This window comes from Bos indicus, chromosome 11 (assembly GCF_029378745.1).
Source record: "Bos indicus isolate NIAB-ARS_2022 breed Sahiwal x Tharparkar chromosome 11, NIAB-ARS_B.indTharparkar_mat_pri_1.0, whole genome shotgun sequence".
In the NCBI taxonomy this organism is placed as follows: domain Eukaryota; kingdom Metazoa; phylum Chordata; class Mammalia; order Artiodactyla; family Bovidae; genus Bos; species Bos indicus.
In genome coordinates, this window is record NC_091770.1 from 88,159,536 (window position 1) to 88,183,616 (window position 24,081).

At 37.6% G+C, this 24,081-nt stretch overlaps 1 protein-coding gene and 1 pseudogene across 14 annotated transcripts in view; one reads left to right on the forward strand and one right to left on the reverse strand.

Moving 5' to 3' along the window:
* Positions 1–24,081, forward strand: part of KIDINS220 (kinase D interacting substrate 220) — a 96,110-nt gene that overhangs the window by 4,156 nt on the left and 67,873 nt on the right. For 10 of the 14 annotated variants that reach the window (XR_011569412.1, XM_070799173.1, XM_070799174.1 and 7 more), the window contains 8 exons: positions 1,825–1,968; positions 9,986–10,084; positions 11,247–11,345; positions 15,254–15,352; positions 16,249–16,350; positions 19,791–19,889; positions 21,353–21,550; positions 23,255–23,353. Coding sequence is in view for 13 of the 14 variants with exons in the window: in XM_070799173.1 (XP_070655274.1) it covers positions 1,861–1,968; positions 9,986–10,084; positions 11,247–11,345; positions 15,254–15,352; positions 16,249–16,350; positions 19,791–19,889; positions 21,353–21,550; positions 23,255–23,353 (903 nt within the window). In the remaining variant the exon portion in view is untranslated. The remainder of the gene's footprint in view (positions 1–1,824; positions 1,969–9,985; positions 10,085–11,246; positions 11,346–15,253; positions 15,353–16,248; positions 16,351–19,790; positions 19,890–21,352; positions 21,551–23,254; positions 23,354–24,081) is intronic. The other 4 variants (XM_070799165.1, XM_070799167.1, XM_070799170.1 and 1 more) reach the window with 1 other exon arrangement.
* Positions 16,937–17,748, reverse strand: LOC109566410 (small ribosomal subunit protein eS6 pseudogene; annotated as a pseudogene).

Consider the following 24,081-nt stretch of genomic DNA (forward strand, 5'->3'; position numbering starts at 1 on the left):
AATTTAAAGTGCGCCGAGACTCTGTAGGGCAGGAATAGTGTATTGTTCAACTTACCAGTGATAACCTGAAGCATAATGCATTGCAGATTATAGCCTTTCAGTAGACTACTGTTAGATCGGACTGTTACTCAATTACAGCAGTGTAGAATTGCATGCATTTTCTCAGTTATATAACAAAGATCATCTTTCCTTACTAGATTTGTTTAAAGAGTATCTTTCTGGTAGCTTAAGGCGTGCAGCTTCAATTTCTAAGTTGGTTTTATAAAAAATTTTATTACCATTTTCTGCTTAATCTTAGTCTCAAGGAATCTGTGTCTGAAGTCTTAATCTTAGTCACTATCAATGATTGATGACTGTTAAGTTTTATGTGTCTTAAAGTGATATACATACAGTCCACATAATGGATTGGGGAGAGAGGTAACAAGATTGAAAATCTAAGATTTTCAGTTTTTTAAATAATGGTTCAATGTCTGTTACTTTTCTTTACTTATTCTAGTCTTGTGGGATTTTGTGTTGAGAAAAATATTTGATCCAAATAAGGACTTTGTCAGACATATGTCAGTGTGTGTGTTTACAAAGTAATTGTAAACTTACAGTCAACTTGTAAGAATAGTACAAAGAACTCTCTTCTATGCCTTAACCAGATTCACCAGGTGTAAAATTAAAAGTTAGGGTGCACATGGTCTCTGTAATTATATTCATATTAATTTCATGTGGGAGAGACCCACGTGTGCAGGTCTGGTGGAGGAGGAATTTAGACAGAAAAGCTAGCCAGAGGCCTGGACGTGGCACAGTGCTTGGCGTGTTCAAGCAGTGACGAGGTGAGGGAGAGGGGTAGGAGATGAGGTCAGCAATGTTAACACCCTGTCACTTACAGTCATCTATGCCAAGGTCAAACATTCGATTTTTACCTTGAGGGCTCTAGGAAGCCACTGGAAGACTTTGAGCAAGGAAGGATGGAATCTGACTCAGGACTGCTTAAGGTGTGGTTCTTTAGTCAGCAACCACAGTGGTAGCATCACCTGGAAGCTTGTTAAAGGTGCTGGGGCTGCATCCGCACCTACTTGTCAGAATCTCCAAGGGAAGGGCCTAGGCATCTGTTCACAAGCTCTCCAGGTGATTCTCATGAATATGATAATTTAAGAAGCTCTGGCCCAGCCTACATTTTCAAAAGATATCTATGGTTGCCTTGTGGAGGACAGACCATCAGGAAGGCAAAAAAAGAGGTAGGGAGAGCAGTTGGGATCTAGGTGAGAGGTCACAGTGACTGGGCCAGGGTGGTTGTGATGGAGGTGGTGAGTAGGAATCAGATGTGAAATATATTTTATAAGTAGAACCAAAAGGTTTGCTGGTAGATTGAATGTAGAGTGTAAGAGGAGGTGATGAGTCATTCATAATTCCAAGGTTTTGGCCTTAGAAGGATGGAACTGGAGTGGCTATTTACTGATTGGGATTATATAACAGGGGGAACAGTGTAGTGCTTTCTCTTGTTTGTGGGTGATGAGGGGTGAGTTTGGGGTTGGATCTGGAGTTTGGGGGTGTGGATGAGTTAAGGCAGGGAAGCCTGGTGTGCTGCAGTTCATGGGGTTTCAGAGTTGGACACAGCTTAGTGACTGAACAACAATAATGAGTTAAGAGTGAGATGAGTTTGAGTCTTGGGAAGAGGGGGTTGCACATTTTGACAGCTGAGCTTTGGGGCCTTGTTTTCACTCCTGCCAGTGGAGGTGTATTTGTACAAGCCTAAAGTTAGGAAAGATATAGTTAGTAGTATCTTTTTTTCCTCAATCCCAAATTACATGTATTTTGTCTAATCTGCTTTAACAGGTATTGGAATAAAGAAAACTATAGCTTTCTGTGAAAATGTCAGTTCTAATATCACAGAGTGTAATAAATTATGTAGAAGAAGAAAACATTCCTGCTTTGAAAGCTCTTCTTGAAAAATGCAAAGATGTTGATGAGAGAAATGAGGTAAGACCAAGATTCTAAAGTTTAGTTCTTCTTACAAATGTTTGTGGACTACCTACTAAGTAAGTGCAAGGCACTGTGCTAAAAGGATAAAGGTAAGTAAGAAATACATAGTTCTCACCCTCAGTAACATTGACATAACTTCTCACAGTTAAAAGTACTTTGAATTCTGTACCTTTGAAATACACCTGAACTTCTATAAATGACTGAACATTGAATTAATGATTTAGATTTATGATTGAGAATTGTGGTTGACTTTTTTTTCCAGATAGAATAATCACTATTCAGAAATGATTCAAGAATTATTACCAAAATCAAAAGTATGTCTAGAAAACTTGAGAAGGGCTTCTAATCGCAATCTTTTTATGAAAGATGAACCAGGAAAAACAGATTAACCAGACACTATTAGGGCTTTTTGAAATATTTTCTTTATTGGAGCCTCAGCTGTCTTCCTTAGTTGTTTATCATACACACCTTGGGGTTTTAAAGACCTGCATCTTTAAGAGATGGCTAAATAGGTTGTGTGTTCTGTTTACTAAGATTGGGGAGTAAATATTTACTGTTTTCATTAACTTGTATTAGATATTTGTGTTCAACAATCCTAGCAGATAAAATGGTAATTTTACCATGAACAGCTGAGCTGCAACATTTTAGGGACTAATAAACTTTTTGTATGAATTTTTTAAGTGGCAAAGTATGTACATTTTATAAAACTTAAGGAAAATAATTCTTTTTATTAGAACTATAGTTTCAAGACAGTGTAATTTTTTTTTGCCTGTGAATAAGATGAATAAGGACTGATTTTATTTTTATAAAAATGTATATGTATGTATATGTGTGCACTTATGTGTGTGTAGACCTGCGGGATTTTCTTTATGATTTTTTTTTTACAGTGGGGAAAAAGTAAAATTTACTGTCTTAACCATAGTGTACTGTTCAGTAGTGTTCAGTAGTATTAAGTAATTCACATTGTTGTGAAATATCTCCAGAATTTTTTCAAATCTGAAACTCTATAGCCATTATACAATTGCCTGTTCCCCTCACCCCAGCCCCAGTAACTCCTGTTATACTTTCTATCTCTGTGAATTTGACTACTCTAGGCACTGCATATAAGTGGAACTGTGCAGTGTTTATATTTTTGTGATTGAGCTTCCCTCATAGCTCAGTTGGTAAAGAATCCGCTTGCAGTGCAGGAGACCCCGGTTCAATTCCTGGGTTGGGAAGATCTGCTGGAGAAGAGATAGGCTACACACTTCAGTATTCTTGGGCTTCCCTTGTGGCTCAGCTGGTAAAGAATCCGTCTGCAAAGTGGGAGACCTAGGTTCGATCCCTGGGATGGTAAGATCCCCTGGAGAAGGGAAAGGCTATCCACTCCAGTATTCTGGCCTGAGAAGTCCATGGACTGTATAGTCCGTGGGGTCGCAAAAGAATTGGACATGACTGAGTGACTTTAACTTATTTCATTTAGTATAACATCCTAAATGACATGTTGATTCATCCATGTTGGAGTGTGTGACATGATTTCCTCCATATTAAAGCTGAATACTATTCCATTATATGTAGAAGGGCTTCCCTGATAGCTCAGTTTGTAAAGAATCTGCCTGCAATGAGGAAGACCTGGGTTTAATCCCTGGGTTGGGAATATCCTCTGGAGAAGGGAAGGGCTACCCACTCCTATAGTCTGGTCTAGAGAAGTCCATGAACTGTTTAGGCTATGGGGTTGCAAAGAGTTGGACACGACTGAGCGACTTTGACTTTCATATGCAGGTACCATGTTGTATTTATACATATATCCAATGATAGACATTCAGGTTGTTTGCTTTTCTTGGCTGTTGTGGATAGTGCTGCATGAACATGAGTATGCAAATATTATAAATGTTTTCAAAGCTACTGAATCAACAGTTATTACATTATTATTATGATTGACAGAGTACCTAATTTTATTAAATACTAGCTGTCATTGAAAAATCATGGTATAAAAATTTTGAGTAATACAATTATGATAACTCATGTTTTATTCAGTATTTATGTAAGTATGGTAATAGTTCTGTATACTTAGCTCATTTAATTTGCATAGCAGTTCTGTAAAGAATTATACTTATTTATCTCAACTTACAAATAAATAACTTAATCTCTCAGATTCCGCCTGAAGATACTTCCTGGTGAAATCCACATTAAACGCTGTTCTAACATCAAACAGGCTATGATTTGTTTATGCCCTTTTGTCTTCCTTTGAGTCTTAAGAATAAGTTCATTTAATGATGATGCCTGTATTTTCAATGTTTATATATTGCACAAACTGTATTTTGGTTAGTTTACATCATTATTCCCTTCTATGATTATGAATAGTTAACAGTTGTTACACATAAATAAGATTAAAATTTGTAATTGGAGATTGTTCATTGTTTTAAAAGAGCTGCTTATGGAAATAGTCATTCTATTGGCATTAATTAATATATTTGGAATAATGATAGTTAAAAAGATTAAGCTTTACTTCATAGATACTTTCTTTGGGAATATTGAGAAATAGCTTCACTTGGAAGGAGAAAAATAATACACAATAAGCACAAAGTTGTATTGATCTTATTCACACAAAGAATGAAGTCTATTTGATAAAAAACTTAACATGTTATCAGGCATATAGTAGCATTTAAGGAGTTTTAATGATATTTACCTCTAGTTTAGTATTATGTCAGTTAAAATTGGAGTTTTAAAATACTACTTTGAAGCAACCTGGCATTGTTAAATTATGGCTCAATGTGAAGGTTATAGAGAAAGTAACTTTTTCAAGGCCTTTTGTTTTTTAGCATTTTGCTTCTACAGCTTCTGATAAAATTTAATATAGAATTCTAAAGAGTTGCTTAGACTTTCCTTCTTTCTCATCTTTAAAAAGTGAAGTACTTGATTACCTCATTTAATGTGTTTGGTTATCAGTTTTCTAAAGGTTTCTTAAATGTTATCAATAAAAGAAAATAATGTGGGGGAAATTGCCTGTTGTCATCCTTAACATATAATCAGTTGCAATTAGTAAATACCAGTTTTCTCCCTTCTTTCCTTTCTACTTTATTTGTAAACTAGATAAAATTCTTGGCCTCTGAATATTGTCAATGATGGCAAGTCTTTGCCCTTTCTATGAATATTCTCTATGATGGCAGGTCTTTGCCTTTTGTAGAGTAGTAAAGGGCTTTAATTTAACTTTATTTTTGAAAAGAGCAAAAAGTCACTCTCAGCTCTTCTTGATAGGGTATAGTGTTGAGGTTGAACATTATTCTCTTGTTGAAGAAAGTGAAATGGGACTCTTAAGTTCAAGAGATGAATTTTGTCACGTGCTTACAAGTAGAGACCCTGAAGGAAAGTTCAAAGAAGAATTTAAAAATGTTTTACTTTCACTATAATTATTGGAAGAAGTAGCTATCCTCACAGAGAGTCGGACATGACTGAGCGAATGAGCACAACACAGCACAGCCCCACACAAGTGGGGCTACCTAGGAACTGGGAAGGCCAAAAAGGTGATGAATAGGAAATGTTTTTGCATTGTAGCTTCTGGGAAGCTGAGATAAAGCATGGTATGTGCTGTGGGGAACTTCAGTTGGCATGGCAGTGTTCTGTTTTGGTGTGTTTTGGTTTGAGGTTCTTACCAGTAGGGTAGGGGTTCTATGAGTTATGTGATCCTGCATTTTTTGGGAAAGAAATGGACTTGAGATTTGCTGAGATGTGTGTGGCAGGTTAGGTAGGGAAGGGGCCTTTAGTGATTCACATTGAAGTAAAAGAATCACGTTGTCATGACTGTTTCTAAGTCACTATCTGTACAACTGTAGTTACTAGATGGATTAAGCCAGAACTAATAGAATAAATATGTTTTGTGATAAGGCACAACTTACAAGGTAAATATCATTCTGTCTTTTTGGATTAATTTATGGCAGCCTTTCCTGAGAATCACTTATTTATTTGGATAATGAAGCTACAAAAGGTTAAAGATTGCTTTTGAGCGCATATAACAGCTCCCCAAATAGTGGCTTAATCAAATTAAGGTCTTACTTTTCTCATGTAATGACAAGCTGGAGGAGCCATTCTGAGGTCTCAGGGTATCTTCCCAGGCTCCTTCTGCCCTTCTGGTCACTCCATTGCATGCCAGTTATTCCCATCAGCTGTTTTGATACAACTGCAGCATTGTGTCCACATATCAGGCAAGAAGGAAAAGGGCACAGGCCAGCTGAGTTGGTCTAATTACCAAGCTTTCCTGGAAGATCTCACTAGAGTGGTAGCATGGATGGTTTCCAACTGCAAGTAAAGCTGAACAATGTAGGTTTTTTTCGCTGAGCAAACTGCCACCCCCAACAAAATCCTGTCACTCTAGATACTGGGTAGACAAATGGTAGTTTCTGCAAGAGAAATTTATGACTGTTCACGTCTCATTTAGCTTGTTTCTAGTTAATCACGTTTATACCAACTTTCTTTTTATATTATGGTTTTTTAAGACACATCTAATTTATTTTTTCCCTCATACTCTAAAAGCATCTGTCTTTGCGAACTATCGGAAATGTGCCTGTGACCACAGAAGGTGAACAGAAAGTGCTCAAGTCTTTGGAATTGCAGTTTTGAAAACTGATGTGCAAGTCCTATATCCTTCAGTTCAGTTCTGTCGCTCAGTTGTGTCCAACTCTTTGCGACCCCACGAACTGCAGCACACCAGGCCTCCCTATCTATCACCAACTCCTGGATTTACCTAAACTCATGTCCATGGAGTTGGTGATGCCATTCAACCATCATCCTCTGTTGTCCCCTTCTCCGCCTGCCCTCAGTCTTTCCCAGCATCAGGGTCTTTTCAAAAGAGTCAGCTTTTTGCATCAGGTGGCCAAAGTATTGGAGTTTCATCTTCAACATCAGTCCTTCCAATGAACACCCAGGATTGATCTCCTTTAGGATGGACTGGTTGGATCTCCTTGCAGTCCAAGAGGCTCTCAAGAGTCTTCTCCGACACCACAATTCAAAAGCATCAATTCTTTGGTGCTCAGCTTTCTTCATAGTCCAACTCTCACATCCATACATGACCACTGGAAAAACCATAGCCTTGACTAGATGGACTTTTGTTGGCAAAGTAATGTCTCTGCTTTTCAATATGCTATCTAGGTTGGTCATAACTTCCTTCCAAGGAGTAAGCGTCTTTTAATTTCATGGCTGCAGTCACCATCTGCAGTGATTTTGGAGCCCAGAAAAATAAAGTCTGACACTGTTTCCACTGTTTCCCCATCTATTTCCCATGAAGTGGTGGGACTGGATGCCATGATCTTCGTTTTCTGAATGTTGAGCTTTAAGCCAACTTTTTCACTCTTCTCTTTCACTTTCATCAAGAGGCTTTTTAGTTCCTCTTCACTTTCTGCCATAAGGGTGGTGTCATCTGGATATCTGAGGTTATTGATATTTCTCCCGGCAGTCTTGATTCCAGCTTGTGCTTCTTCCAGCCCAGCATTTCTCATGATGGTCTCCTCAGACAGCCATTTTGCCTTTTTGCATTTCTTTTTCTTCGGGATGGTCTTGATCCCTGTCTCCTGTACAGTGTCATGAACCTCCATCTGTAGTTCTCAGGCACTCTATCAGATCTAGTCCCTTAAATCTATTTCTCACTTCTACTGTATAATCATAAAGGATTTGATTTAGGTCATACCTGAATGGTGTAGTGGTTTTCCCTACTTTCTTCAATTTAAGTCTGAATTTTGCAATAAGGAGTTCATGATCTGAGCCACAGTCAGCTCCCAGTCTTGTTTTTGTTGATTGTATAGAGCTTCTCCATCTTTGGCTTCAAAGAATATAATCAATCTGATTTCGGTGTTGACCATCTGGTGATGTCCATGTGTAGAGGGTATTTGCTATGTCTAGTGCATTCTGTTGGCAAAACTCTACTAGCCTTTCCGCTGCTTCATTCTGTACTCCAAGGCCAAGCAACACCTGTTACTTCAGGTGTTTCTTGACTTTCTACTTTTACATTCCAGTCCCCTCTAATGAAAAGGATATCTTTTTTGGCTGTTAGTTCTAAAAGGTCTTGTGGGTCTTCATAGAACTGTTCAACTTCAGCTTCTTCAGTGTTAGGGGTCGGGGCATAGACTTGATTTACCGTGATATTGAATGGTTTGCCTTGGAAACGAGCAGAGATCATTCTGTATCCTTAGGGCCATAGATTCACCTAGTTGGCTTTAATTTATATATTATACCAATGGATTTTTTTTTATCCTAGTTAATTAGAAGGCAGAAACATGCTGTAGAAAGGAAGTCAGAGACATTAGCGCTGACAGAGGCAAGGCTGGTATAATGATTGATGTCTGTAGTTATGACTCAGAATCATAAACATAATGTTTAAGTTAATCTGTTTAACAAGTAGCAATGTGCATGTTACTTTAAAAAAAACGGTTATAAAGTTATAATAAAATATAAATTTAAAGGATAAATTTTTCACTTGGAAAATCTACTTATGCATAATATCTCATTCTGTAGTGACTCTGGTTGAATGACATGTGACTACCACATGTAATTTAGCATCCATCATTATATGAGTGTCTGTATGTAACTTGATTTACTTGTGTACCTTAACTCAGTCTTTGTGTTTCTCTATACTTGTATTCTTACAGTAGCATGTGTTGTTACTAGGATTATTTGCTTGTTCGTCTGTTGCCATTAGTAGATTTGTAAATTCTTCTGTATTTTGCTCACTCATTTACTCATTTACAAGTATGTGAACACCTGTGTGGCAGTCACTGCACCTTATGGGGGAGTTTCAGTATTCAACAAAACAGACATGCTTCCCACCCTTGGGGAGTTTAGGGCCTTTAGAGGAAACACAGTAATAGTTGTTCATCATGCAAATAAACGTGTAAGTACAAACAAGGATTAGCATGGTACACGACATTAGAGTGGGTTAGCAAGGCTCCCCTGCTGGGTTGGTGTTTGACCCAAGAGATGCCAGGTGGGAAATAGTTAATTGGGTGTGGTAGAGGGATCTAGAGGTGCGAAAGAGCTTGCATACAGTTTGAGGGCAGACGTGAGGAGGAAACGGCCTGGCATAGGTTTCAAGGTAGATTTTCATGGACCGCAGGCTGTGTAAGGACTTCGATTCTTACCCAGAAGAGCCTAGGAAACCATTAAGGATTTTAAGCAGTGCGATATTGTCAAATTAGCATTTAAAAAAAATTACTGATGTTTTCCTGCACATTGATGTACATTCAGTAAGTAGGTGCTTAATCTATCAAATGGAACTTAGGTTTTGGTGTAATTTTTTTCCTTATACCTTGGTATGTTTTGGCACCTTTAGTACTATCACTATTAGCCCAGAGCGTCTGGTCTGTTTGATGTTACGGCATGTACAGAAAATGATCGTGTGCATCCTGGACTTGGGATAGACGAAGCTGACAACTGGAGGGAACCTGTCCCAGGATCCAGCTGTCCAGGCCCTGCCCCGCAGTCTAAGGGCTGCGGGAGCCCGTGTCTTAACTGCCGAGACTCATTCTGGGGACAGGCTGGACAGCGCTGCTGTAGCTAGTAGGAACTTTAGTGTAATGAGTTAAGGTTATAAGGGAAGGCTCCAAAAAACTCCACGATATTGCAGCACCTGTATTGTTTTTACTGTTTTACTTTTCTCCCTCTGGTCCTGACAAAAACGTCTTATACACACAGCAAAACCACATTGTGTATCATATTCTAGCTGTATTGTTAGAGGATTTGGTTGCCATAGATATTCTGAGATTATTGTGGAAATTGCTTTTCAGTGCCTAGTATTATACACGTTGCTTATTTTGAATAAAATTGCAGTGCCCAAAACAGATTACGAATGCTATTGTAAGAAAAAAAAAGCATTTTCTCTTCGACTTTCATATTATTAGTAAATGGAAAAGTTGAATTCAGAGGTGTTTGTAAATTAAGTGCTGTAAATAGAGCTTAACATTATGGAAATGTATGGGTGGTATATTTAACTGGTGTTTTAATTAACATGCAGCATCCTGAATGATCTCTGTGTCTCTTCTGTCTCTAGTGTGGCCAGACTCCGTTGATGATAGCTGCTGAACAAGGCAATCTGGAAATAGTGAAAGAATTAATTAAGAATGGCGCTAATTGTAATCTGGAAGATTTGGTATATATTGATTTACTCATTTGCCTTTTTCTTTTCTTTAACTTTGTTGCTTGGTTTTACGAAGTGATTCAGAAGTAATAGATTACAGATTGTACTTCTGCTGTGTATCAACATTACTCAGTAATATGCTAACTCGATTTTTTAAAAACGATAGTATAGGAGAGAAATTTTTACCTTCATTGAGCAGTCTCAGCTCTTTGTGTATTTTTTTATGTACAGATAGCACTCACTGAATAAGGAGCACATGTAGCCACTCCAGTATTCTTGCCTGAAAAATCCCACGGACAGAGGAGCCAGGTGGGCTGTTAGTCCATAGGGTTGCAAGGAGTCGGACATGACTGAGTGATTAGGCACGCACACATATACACACACTCAAAATTAAATGCCTGCCTAGAAGATATCCATGTAAAGAGTCATACTGCTAAGTAACTCCCCATAATGTTATCTTCTTATTATAAACATCATTACCTAGGATAAGCCAGAAAGATGTGGTCCCTTCTGATACCATTTGTGAAGGATAAATCACTATTCGAGAGGCTTAATTCTCTGTTTCTGAGGAATTATTTTTCAGGGTCACATAGCCATATTTGTTTTTCTGTTTGTCTTTATAATTCAAATTGATGATTCTAAACTGACGATTGTAATTCAGTGATCATTTGAATTAAATGACAGTACACGTGAATAAAAGGATAGGATAATTGCAGCCTTTAAAAAATAAAGGCTTTATCACATAGTTTCTGAACACATCACATGGGATGGTTTTAGTTTAATAGTTTGTAAATATGCTTTTTTATTTAATTACAGGCTCTTGAATTTCAATTTATAATAGTGGTTGTAGCCACACAGATTAACTTTGAGGTTTTGATACTCATTTTTTCTCCTTTTTAAAAAACACAGTGATTAAAAGTCCAGTGAAAAGACTGCACAAGAGTTGTGAAGCCATTTCTACATCATTATAGTCAATAGGTAGAGAGAGAAATTCTTTTTTTTTTTAGATAGATTCTTAACTGAGCTTATGGTTCAGTGTTATTTCAGAGTAGCTTAGAGTGTGTCAGATCATGTCAATTTGGTATGATCATCTGGTATGTAAATTCAAATTTAACTGACTTTGGAATGTTATTGTTTGTTTTGAAATGATAACATTTGTGTCTGTATGTTTAAGGATAACTGGACAGCGCTTATATCAGCCTCAAAAGAAGGGCACCTGCACGTTGTGGACGAGCTGCTCAAGTGCGGGGCCAGCTTGGAACACCGGGATATGGTATGGATGTGCTTTACAGTTGTCAGTCAGCTGCAGTCTTAGTAACAGTAATAGATATTTGTGAAGTCTTGTATTTTTGTGCGTCAGGTGACGTTGTTTTTAGGGTCAGGCATTGAAATGACCCTCAGTTCAGTTCAGTCGCTCATTCGTGTCCGACTCTTTGTGACCCCATGAATTGCAACACGCCAAGCCTCCCTGTCCATCACCAACTCCTGGAGTTCACTCAGACTCACTTCCATCGAGTCGGTGATGCCATCCAGCCATCTCATCCTCTGTCGTCCCCTTCTCCTCCTGCCCTCAATCTTTCCCAGCATCAGGGTCTTTTCTAGTGAGTCAGCTCTTCACATCAGGTGGCCGAAGTATTGGAGTTTCAGCTTCAACATCAGTCCTTTCAGTGAACACCCAGGACTGATATCCTTTAGGATGGACTGGTTGGATCTCCTTGCAGTCCAAGGGACTCTCAAAAGTCTTCTCCAACACCACAGTTCAAAAACATCAATTCTTCAGCATTCAGCTTTCTTTGTAGTACAACTCTCGCATCCATACATGACCACTGGAAAAACCATAGCCTTGACTAGACGGATCTTTTGTTGGCATCTGCTTTTCAATATGCTGTCTAGCTTGGTCATAACTTTCCTTCCAAGGAGTAAGCGTCTTTTAATTTCATGGCTGCAGTCACCGTCTGAAATGATTTTAGAGCCCCCAAAAATAAAGTCTGACACTGTTTTCCCATCTATTGCCCATGAAGTGGTGGGATTGGATGCCATGATCTTAGTTTTCTGAATGTTGAGCTTTAAGCCAACTTTTTCACTCTCCTCTTTCACTTTCATCAAGAGGCTTTTTAGTTCCTCTTCATTTTCTGCCATAAGGGTGGTGTCATCTGCATATCTGAGGTTGTTGATATTTCTCCCCTCAAGAATGCTTTAAAACCCAGGTGATATAATGTACCTCCTTAGAATACTCTTAATCACATTTTCTGTTTATTTCAGAGTTTAAACTTCTGAAATATTGTTAAGACAACACATTACTCTTTATAATGTATCAATGAGAGAATTGTTTTAAGAACTTTAAGAGAGACATAGTTTTGAAAATATTTTCACTGCTTAAAGTTATGGTATTCAGAATAATATAAGTTTATTTTTAAAATGTAACTGTTCAGATATGCCATCTGTACACATTACAAGTTTCTCAAGATCTGATTCTTAATCATCTTAGTTCTTGTTTGATCTTGGCATGTACCTAAAGCATAGAGGTGAAGAAAAGGATCATGAAGGCTTCTTACTCTACAAAATGTTGAAATTGAACTGCCTTGATAAAACATATATTACTTTGCTGCTGATGCTTTATGAAGTCCAGGTGACCTGAATTTTTAAGAAACTTCAGCATTCCACCACCTTTCATTTAATATTATACTGTACAATATAATTTACACAGTGTTCTTGCTTCTACAGTATTAATATAATTTACACAGTGTTCTTGCTTCTACAGTATTAGACTTATTCTCAAAACTCAGTGAAGGTATTGGTATACTTATTTTTATAGAAAGATACAGAACTATTTGTATCCTTCCTTTTGCTGAAAAGAAATGGAAGTACATCACTATAAAAGTTTAGGGAGAGAAGGTGATGATGTCAGTAACCTAGGCAAAGGATGGATACCTGATAGGCAGGAGGAAAATGTAGTGTTCTTATCTTATTGGCATGTAAAGTAGAAGAGAAATTCATGGAATTACCTAGTTCCCAATATTTTATTAAAAGCACCATACCAGTTTATCAGGTGAATTAATATATTTTTATATTTTCATAATTCCATTACATTTAGTTATTGAAATTAAAGAAGAGTTCTCTCTGTATCTCTAAATAAATATCTATATGTAGATAAATATTTTAGCATTTCCTTTCCCTGATGGCTCAGTTGGTAAAGAATCTGCCTGCAATACAGGAGACCCCGGTTCGAGTCCTGGGTTGGGAAGATCTGCTGGAGAAGGGATATGTTACCCACTCCAGTATTCTTGGGCTTCCCTTGTGAGCTCAGTGATAAAGAATCTGTCTGCAATGTGGGAGACCTGGGTTCGATCCCTGGGTTGGGAAGATCCCCTAGAGAAGGGAAAGGCTACTCACTCCAGTATTCTGGCCTGGAGAATTCCATGGACTGTAATGTCTGTGGTGTTGCAAAGAATCAGACACGACTGAGCGACTTTCACTTTCACTTTCTTGTATTACAAAATGCTTCAGGTTCAGATTCATCATATATTTTCCCTGCCTTATTTCCGTGATTCTCCCTCTTGGAATCAATCAGTTTCCCAAGGGGCCCTAGTTCTTGATATTCAAAAGTGATATTTAGAAACCAATAATCTAATTGTCAGGTATACTTATCGCTACTGGGATGTCTCTGCTGCTTGTCCTCCTCAGTGGATAGATGTAGAAAATACATAACTCTTGCATACACGTCACATACGTCTATTCTGTATATTTTTGTGTGTGTGTATATATTAATAAAGAGACTCAGTTGATGTGTGTGGGTGTATTTTTTTTAATGAAAAGACTTAGTTGATAACTGTGAACCCAGTCTACAGTAAGCCTTCCCCATTTTCTTAATTTGTAACACTCTTCTGACTGTGAGAAATCTGGCTCTCACTATCTACACAGAATATTTATTTATTTGTTCAACTCTAGTAAATAAATAGTTTCAGAATTTCTAACCCATACCCTGAGAGAAACAGATTTGCTACTAAATAAATACAGTGTTTGTATACAGTTCTTTTTGTCTGTAGCATTACAGAATTCAGTCAAAATACTGCTTTCTGACATTACCTGGATCAGTTTCTAAGTAATTGTGTGATATACTTGTAATATAATTAATTCATCCTGGTCTGTATTCTGTCTGTCTTTCCTACATTCTAGTTGATTTTTTAAAGATTTACATACAGTAAAATTCACTCTCTGGCGTTCAGTTCTGTGGGTTTTGACACGTTTGTGATGTCATTCATCCACCATAGCTCTGTGCAGAGCAGTTCTATTGCATCAACTGTACCCTTATGCCACTTCTTTATAACCATCCCCTCCACCCACTCCACAGTCCGTGGCTACCACTGTCTGTTTTCCCTTTCCATAGTTTTGCCTTTTTCAGATTAGAGCAACTTATTTTATTTTACCTCTTTTAGTGATGATGAAACAGAATCAAGAGGATTAAGTGGTTTATATTCTTGCATCCAAATTTGGATTGGTCCAAATACTTTTCTTTTTTAAGCAAACAAAACATTCACTTCCTAGTATAATTGGATTACATTGGTCTCTTTTCTTGAATTGCATGATAGCTAAAGAGAACACTGCTAAAACTAAGAATGTTGCTTTGTAGCTTGGAAAAGAGCAAGTTACCATGCTGTTAATTCATACTTAATGACTTTGCTCACCCCTGGAAATCATGATCTATATTTGTATCTTCTCTTTTTTAGCAAGAGGTACGATACCGATCTGGAATTTATAGGATGGGTTTAGATGCAGGAGTTGAATGGGATGGCTGGAATCCATCTCTGGAAAAAAGCTAGACTCACACCAGGAGGAGAGTATCTAGGGGCATAGAATGTTTGCTGAAGGAAAATATTTAAACAGCCAAAATAAATCTTGGAAATTCAGAAGAGTCCAATATGAATGTTCCCTGTATCAATTTCCAAAAATATAATACAAACTTTGAAGTAATTACTGGACTTAAGAGATTGGACTTTGTCCAGATATGATTGTGTATTTCCATGGGGAGGTTGGGTATTAGAACTACATAGTAGTGATTTCATAAAACAGTGGTTTTATAGAGAATGCTCACAAAAGAAGCTTCATTAATGACATTTTTGTCCTTGGAGACAGTCCAGTGTTTTATTTCCCTCCTCTCCCCCCTTTTTTTTTTCCCTGAAGGGAGGATGGACGGCTCTTATGTGGGCGTGTTATAAAGGCCGTACTGAAGTGGTCGAGCTGCTGCTTTCTCATGGTGCCAATCCAAGTGTTACTGGTCTGGTAAGCATTAACAAAAAGTTCGTCTGTAATAGATGTGGTAAGTTCTTTTAGGAAATACTTAATATTGGTTGTACTTTGGACTTCATATTGGGTAAAATGATATAGATCTTACTAAAAATAATAATTCGGAATGCGATTTCAAAACACAAGGGAATTTTTTTATGAAGCCAAACTTTTTTTTTCAATTTTTATCAACAAAAAAGCAACTTAAATGTTAGTTACAGCTATATAACATTTCAAAAGGAGATTTTGAAATCCTTATGTCATCTTTCCTGTGTTCTATGGGTATGCATTCTTAACCTAAGCTCTTTTAATGAAGAGAGACATTTACCAAATACTCATGCCAGTTTTCTGTACATTCTTACTGGTCATAATACATGCATTACTGCTTTGCATGAAGCTTGCTCTGACTGCAGATTAAGTAATCATTTTATTGATGGGGGGGACTCCTTTCACAGTGCAAATGTATGTCAAATCATCATGTACACTTCAAATACCTTACAGTTTTATTTGTCAATTATGCCTTAATACAGCTGGGAAAAAATCAGTTTTATTCAGGTTGATAGAAGGATTATAAAGAAAGGTTTCACATTCTTCTTCTTAGTCTTACCTGTTGGCTAGATAATTACATTAAGTGTGTTGAATTTATAAAAATAAATATGTTCATAATATATATTTATTTAAGGTTGAGTACATCTCAGTTCTCAGTTACATATTATGAGATTTATGTGTGTTTTTAATGGTCTGTGACTTGACTTTTAAAAAAAATACTACCTTGTATTGCTCCCTGTGTTATTTACTCTTCTTAGCAACTGTGTGCTATAGATATCAACCTAAAAGACTTTTTCTTTCCCTCCCTCCCTGTCTACCTCCCCGCCCGTCTGACTGTCTCCCAGCAGTACAGTGTCTACCCAATCATTTGGGCAGCAGGCAGAGGCCATGCTGATATAGTGCAACTTTTACTGCAAAATGGTGCCAAGGTCAACTGCTCTGACAAGGTAGGTCAACAGGATCTTCCAGGTTCAGTTCATGTTGTGTCTACTCTGTGTGTCTGACTTACCAGGATTTTTATATGATCTCATGAGGCTGCACTGATGTATCTTATGTTTATATTTATTAATATATTTTATAAGGTCATACATCTCATAGATGGGTTCCCTATAGGTATTGAAAGTGTTAGTCACTCAGTTGTGTCTGATTCTTTGTGACTCCATGGACTGTAGCCTGCCAGGCTCCTCTGTCCATGAGATTCTCCAGACAAGAATACTGGAGTGGGTTGTCATTTCCTTCTCCAGGGGATCTTCCTGACCCAGGGATCGAACCTGGGTCTCCTGCATTGCAGGCAGATTCTTTACTGTCTGAGCCACCAGGGAAGCCTAAATTGGTACTCAGTATCTTTCCGTTGTCTTTTATATTACAGTCATTATTCTCAGGAAAGTAGAGTTGATTTCCTAGCTTCATTATTTGAAATTTTCTGTTGTAGCTCTTCTTTCTATCTTGGGTCCTATCTACCTTCTCTGTATTGTTGCCAGATTATCTTTTTAAAAATTTATTTAATTAATTAATTTATGACTGTATTGGGTCTTTTTTTTTTTTGATGTTTGATCTTATTTATTTGTTACTCTTAGAACATCTCATTTTTGACTGGACTCAGACTTAGAAGTAAAAGCTCTCAGAGGGGACAGCCTCCATCTCTTGGCAATCTGTTCCTGCCATTTTTCTTTGGCCTCCTTCATTCTCTTGGGCAAAAGTTTAGCATATTCTACAGCCTCTCCTTTATCTTTCTTAGTACACTGTTTCTTCAGAGCAATACGCCAGCATTTGTGCTGCAGAACTCGTGGGGTCACGAGACACTGAATCTTGGGTGCTTTAGTCCTAGGTTTCTTACCGTCTTTGTTTAGGGCCTTTCGCACAACATATTGGCGGACATCATCTTCTTTAGAGAGATTTAAAAGTTTGCAGATTCTGCTAGCTCTTTTGGGACCCAGGCCACGAGGCACTATAGTATCAGTGAGTCCAGGAATATCCTTCTCCCCTTTTTTCACGATGACCAAATTGAGAACACTCAGATTGGCATCCACAGTGCAACCCCGTACAGATTTGCGCTTTCTCTCTCCAGTCCTCCTTGGTCTGTAACAGGAATGCCCCTTACTCAGTAGCAGGCGAACTCGGCCATGGGTCAAGACACCCTGCTTCATGGGGAAACCCTGCTTATCATTCCCGCCACTGATTCGGACCACATAACCCTTCCATTCTTCACCCAGAGCATCAGCAGCAACTTCTGTGGTCATACGCTTCTCGTAGAAGGTACAAAGTTTTCGTTCATTGTCCACTTCAATGAGCTTCTGGCAGCCAGTGGCTGGGAAAGAGATGTTCAGCTTCATTCTGAAGCAGCTGACAGCCTCCGCGGCGCCATGGAAAAGAGCTGTGCTGGGTCTTTACTGATGCTCGTGAGCTTTCTCTAGTTGTGGCGAGCGGGGGCTACTCTATGTTGCGATGCGTAGACTTTTCATTGTGTTGGCTTCTCTTGTTGCAGAGCACGGACTCTAGAGCACAGGCTCAGTAGCTGTGGTGCACAGGTGTAGGTGCTCCACAGCATGTGGTATCTTCCTGGACCAGGGATCGAACCCATGTCTCCTGCACTGGCAGGTGGATTCTTCACCACTAAGTCATCAGGGAAACCCCAGATGATCTTTAAAATTTAAGTTTTGTTCTTTCTCTCGCATACTTAAAATCCTAAGGATGTCAGTCCCTGTTATGATGCATAAAGATAGTCTTTGCCTCCCTTTCTCCTGTGGTCTCTACCACAGACTACCTTTGCTTGGCTGTCGATGATGCAGGTTCCTGAGTTTTTCACAGTGTGGAGTGGCCTCTCCTTCTCTTCTTCAACTTCTATTCATCCTTCACTCTCAGCTCATGTGCCATCAGTTCCAGAAAGCTCCCCAGGATTTTGTCCTATTCACTTTTTAAAATATCCTTAATACCCCAAATGGGGCTTCTCACATGGCAATAGTGGTAAAGAATCTGCGTGCTTGTATAGGAAACAAGAGATGCAGATTTGATCCCTAGGTTGGGGAGATCTCCTGGAGGAGGAGATTGCAACCTGCTTTAGTATTCTTGTCTGGAAAATTCTATGGACAGAAGGGCCTGGTGGGCTACAGTACATGGAGTCGGCAGAAGTTGAACATGACTGAGCACAGCCCACGTATTTGAGAAATGTTTAATTGTAATTTAATTTAATTCTTTCTTGCTTTTGGGGAGCTTTTCTAGCATCTTTGGTTTCAAAGCCCAGATTTTTCAATTTGACCCCAGTCTCTTCCCAGGCTCACTTCTTGCCATCGCTCTCCAAATACACTGTACTTTTGGATGCAGAAGATGGTCTACCATTCTGTGAACTTTTATGAATTTCTGTGAAGTGTGTGTCTTTGTTTATTCTTTTCCCTCTGTTAAGAATGTTACTACCTCCTCTGCCTGATGAACTCCTGTTTATTTTCTCAAGGCTCAGTTGGAATGTTATCTTCTCTGTTAAGTCTCCTTAACTTACCCAGTCAACGTGGATGCCTCTTCTTCTGTACTGTCAGTATTCACTGTCCATACCTCCAGTAGCACACAGAAGTTCTCTTAGTCAAGGCTGTTATAAAAAGTAGGCATTCATTAAGCATTCGTGTCAGTCTAAGTCTCCAGTGTAGTCAAATGTCACTGCAAGTGTTCCTGTGTCTCTTCATTGCCACATGAATCCCCCCAAAGGTAAAGCATTGCTTTTATGCATGATTTACATTCTCTGATGGCTTTTGAGTCATGTTGCAGCAGAACGTGCTTTTGAGTGCCGTTTCTCAGCTGACGTTTATTTTATCAGACATAGAGGTAAATCTAGGGTGGTGGTGAAGAGCACAGGCTGAAGCCAGGCTTGTTGGGTTCATGGATTTTGCTCCACCTCTTAGTAGCTTTGTGACATCGAGCCTGTAATTAGCTTCTCGGGGTCTTGTTTGCTCATCTGTTTAAAATGTGATATTGTGATTTGTACTTACTCTTGTGATGAGGATTACACGAGTTAACCTATGTCAACTAGTTAGAACCATATTTGGCACTTAGCTGTTACTATTTTTGACTATAGTCAAATTGTTTGACTTCATATGTCACAAGATATGGGAAGCAAAGAAAGTGTGTTGGAAATTAAAGGCTGTATGACTTTATGATGAAAAATTGTCAATTATTATAAAACTTTAAGTTGGGTAAAACACATTTCATGCAGTGGTTAACCATCTATTTGGGAGAAATAAAATAAGAAAAATATGATTCACCTAGGCTTAAAATTATGATTGGTGTAAACTGTAATCTAAAATACTCAGTGTGATTTTTATCAAAATTCATGTTGAGAGCTTAGTTTCTTTTAATATATCTTCAATAATAATTTTAAATTTGTTATTTCTTTTAATAGTATGGAACCACCCCTTTGGTTTGGGCTGCACGAAAAGGTCATTTGGAATGTGTAAAACATTTATTGGCCATGGGAGCTGATGTTGATCAAGAAGGAGCTGTAAGTATCTTTTCTACTTAACTGCTGATAGTAGAGAGATATTTTTAGTTTTGAGAGAGAGAATATTTTTTTCCTTAGCATATGTCTAGAAAATTTTCCCTACAGTATCTAAATAATACTTAGAAAAACAAACATTTTTGATATTTTAAGCTGTAACTTGTTTTCCTTCTCTGATAGATTTTAAAATATCAGAAATCAGTGGTCAAAACCTAGACAGCTTAAGAATTGGTTCAGTATATCTTAGCGACTAGGAGTTACGGATTCATTATTGAGTCCCTGCTTGTACCTGGCCTCTGCCAAATGTGCTGGGGGTACTAGAGGAGACTATCACATCACTTTTCTCTTGAACTTCTATGAGTATAGTTAAAGGAGATGATGTTTATGCACAAGAAACAATACAGTCTTCTATTAACATAATTATTAGATTATGTGAGGTGGATCATAAGGGATTCTGAGAAGAGTTGCTAGCAAACCTGTGGCTGCAGTGTAACAAGAGTGGGCTCTAAGTCATACTTGACTTCTTGGCATAATACCAACCAGCTCCTCCTATTTTCCATGGTGGCAAAGCTGCTAATTGCCGACCCTCAAGGGGCGTGGAATATGTTAGTGCTGTGTGGAGACAGAGCATGATTCTTACCCGACCCTGGAAGCCATACTGTTCACCTGCCTCTTTTCTGGCCAGTTTATCAAGTGGATAAGTGGCCTGTCTCTATGTTGACTGCTGAAGAGTCTGAGAAGGCTATGTTATTTAATATTGAGAGTTATGGCTTAGTTCCAGGGGCTGATATAACAACCAAAATATTTCTATAAGGAAATTGCATGCTATCTCAAACTAGATAAAAGTCTCAAGAATAAATTTTAATATTTGTTTTGCAGTGAGTCAGATTGTTGTATTAGGTGATTTATTGTTAATAAATGTGAAGTTTTTAAAAGAACAACTAAAAATAAGACAGTTTTGAAAATGTGGTTTCTGGGTCACTATAAGAAAGAAGAATATGTTATACTGTTATTGAAATATTCTGTACTTTTTAATTCATTGTTTCACTTACGTTTTTCGTATAGATTTTATTATAGATTGTTACTTGTTTGAAGTCTGTTAACCTGACTTTGGATTACTTCATTTAGAATGTGTTTAATTTTGAATCATCCTGTCAGCTATTTTACCATTCAATACTTTTGTGAGAGGATTTGTTCATTGTAAATGAGTCCAAATTTAGGTTATCATTTAAAGATTTTAATGTCAGTCCTCCCGACTGAAGAGGACTAACACATCTTCAAGAATGGAAAATATGCTTCCTGACCACTTTTGGTATGATCACTTCTGATTATTTACGTTGGCATTTTATTATCAGAAATAATTATTAATTACAGGTCACCTATTTGAAAACATCAGTTTTTGACTAGGGCATAAATTAAGTTGTCTGAAATGACTAATTTATTGGACTTTTTTGTTTGTTCTTTAGAATTCAATGACCGCACTTATTGTGGCAGTAAAAGGAGGCTACACACAGTCAGTGAAAGAAATTTTGAAGCGAAATCCAAATGTAAATTTAACAGATAAGGATGGAAATACAGCCTTGATGATTGCATCGAAGGAGGGACATACAGAAATTGTACAGGATCTCCTTGACGCTGGGACATATGTGAACATACCTGATAGGGTAGGTTGTCTATTTAGAACTTGTCTTCCAGTGGTGATGTTGATGGAAGGTACCTTAACTTCTCAACACCTTTCAAGATTCTTTCTGCATAACATATTTAAGATGTTTTATTTCTACCTTTAAAACTAATAAGTTAAAACATATTTAATCTTTGTGAAGGGTGTTCTTTTCAGTTTTTTTTTTCTTTTCAGTTTTTAAAAAATAATATTGTTATTGATAATGTGATCTTAAAATCATCCTTACTGTAGGTCTTGTTCATAGTTGGTGTTCATTGTTCTAAGACTTCAGGTCCCACCCTTAAACTTAATAGAGTTTTCAAGTTTGTATCTCTTGCTCTGACCTCTTCTCAGAAGTATACACTTGCATGTCCATTTCCACTTAAACTCTCCACGTGAGTGTCTAATGGTCCTCTTAATTTTCAGCAAAACAGATATTTTGTTTGTTTGATCCCAAACCTGCTTTCCCCTCAGACTTCTCCATCTCAGATGGTTCCACCATCTACCCTGTGTTAAAGACCCATACTGTACACATGACACTGTACACTGTCTTGAATTCCCAGTGACCAAAGTCACTCCCCAGTCACTTTCTGTTGCATCACTCTCTTTTATTTGCATTACATTTGTCTTGTTTTTTATTTTTGTTTATTGTATGTTGTCTGTGAGTCTCCTCTAGACTGTATATTCTCCCAGAGCTGGGACCTTGTCTAATTTATTTCCTAGAGCCTAAAATAGTGCATGGTGCACAGTAAGCAATGGAATATATAGAACCTTGTGTTAATATCCTAGTTTGAACCCAAATTAATGCTAATATTCTCAAAGTGTTTCTGCCATGGGTTTATACTTTTAATGTAGTAGTTAAGATGTTACATCGTGGCTCAGTTTTCAAGGGCCTGCATCTTGAATTGTAGCCCACTGGGGCCCACTTAGGATTGAGATGAACCATAGCTCATGGAATGATCCAACTCAAACCCGTATAACTGATTTGTAATTTAGCAGTTAAAAAAAAAGGCCATTTACAGTATTTGAAGTAGGGAAAGATATAATTAATAATGATTATTTCTTGGTGAATATAATTTCAGGGCAGAGCTATCCTTATGAGGTAATGAACTTCATCTAAACCTTATATTGAGGAATGAGTCAGTCCTGGGCACTCTAGGCCTGTAATGCCAAGTAGAATATAGATTCTGTTCTGGGAACCAACCTTCTCCCTTAATTAAATGTGGTTATAAACCCACAGATGGCTTTAGCTTTGCAGCTTCCTTTAGAGTCAGTGGCTTTTGTCAGATAGCATGATTCCAAGGGATTTGTGTTATGTAATTTCCAAAGATTCATCTGGTTCATTGACAGTCATGGCGTCATTTTATTTAATTTACATTTGTAATGAGAGGGTGCCTTCAAAATAGAATGGCTTATTGTTGTGGGTGACTTACCTTTCTAAAGTTTTGTCCTGGAATTTCAGATATAAATGTCCTCATGTTGATGTATAGTCTTCTCTCCCTTATTCTACAGGCTATTAATATCAGGTATTAATACTAGGTACCTAAAAACTTTGTTGTTTACAGAAAGTATCTGAGATACTTTTTTTCCCAAGACATTTCCAAAAAAATTTTATTGTATTAATATATGATTAATCTTAACTTAAAAACAGTATATTTTGTTTTCCTCATCAATTATCTATGGTTGGTTTTTTTTTTTGTCTTTTTAGAGTGGAGATACTGTCTTAATTGGTGCTGTCAGAGGTGGTCATGTGGAAATTGTTCGAGCACTTCTCCAAAAATATGCTGATATCGACATTAGAGGACAGGTGTGTGTGATTACAGACTGTTATCTATGACTGTAATTGGTCGTATATGTTGGTTGATCATAATGTCATTCTTTGAGTTTTCCTATGAAGTTAAACTTATAAACACTAATATATTTAATGGATGCCTGTATTACTAAGTTTCACTGCCATTATTTTGAAATTTCTGTATTAATGTCAAGTTAGATAGAATTGAACCATAAAGAAGCTCATGTTTTTCAAGTACACCTCCCTTATTAATGTCTAAATATATTCAATCCTGAAATTAGTAGTTTATAATACTGAGAAATGGCAGCACTTTGAGTGTGTGTGACTTGTTTTCTTTAGTGTTCTCCCTCTGTTTGTCTTCTTCATCCGTGTATTGTTCTTCTATTCCTGTGTTTTTTTTTAGTCTTTCATCTCCTTTCCCCCATTTGCTTGCCTTTCTCAGGACCACTTGGTAGCGCCTATGGACTTTGTTTAAGGCAGTCACAGCTCACAGAGCTATAAAGGTTATTCATTTTAGGTAAAAGCACTCCTGAAGTTGTAAATTTATTCAGTATGTCAGAAGCTTTAGATTAAAAAAGAAAAATCTGTTCTTTACAACCCATTTTGCTGTTGGACAGTCTGTATTTCTGCTCAGTTTTTTCCTTGTATACAAATCCATTTTTGAATCAAACTAATAAACATTATGCCAAATGCCATGAGAGTCTTTTAACATGGATCTCTTGCCTGTACGAAACATGTATTTT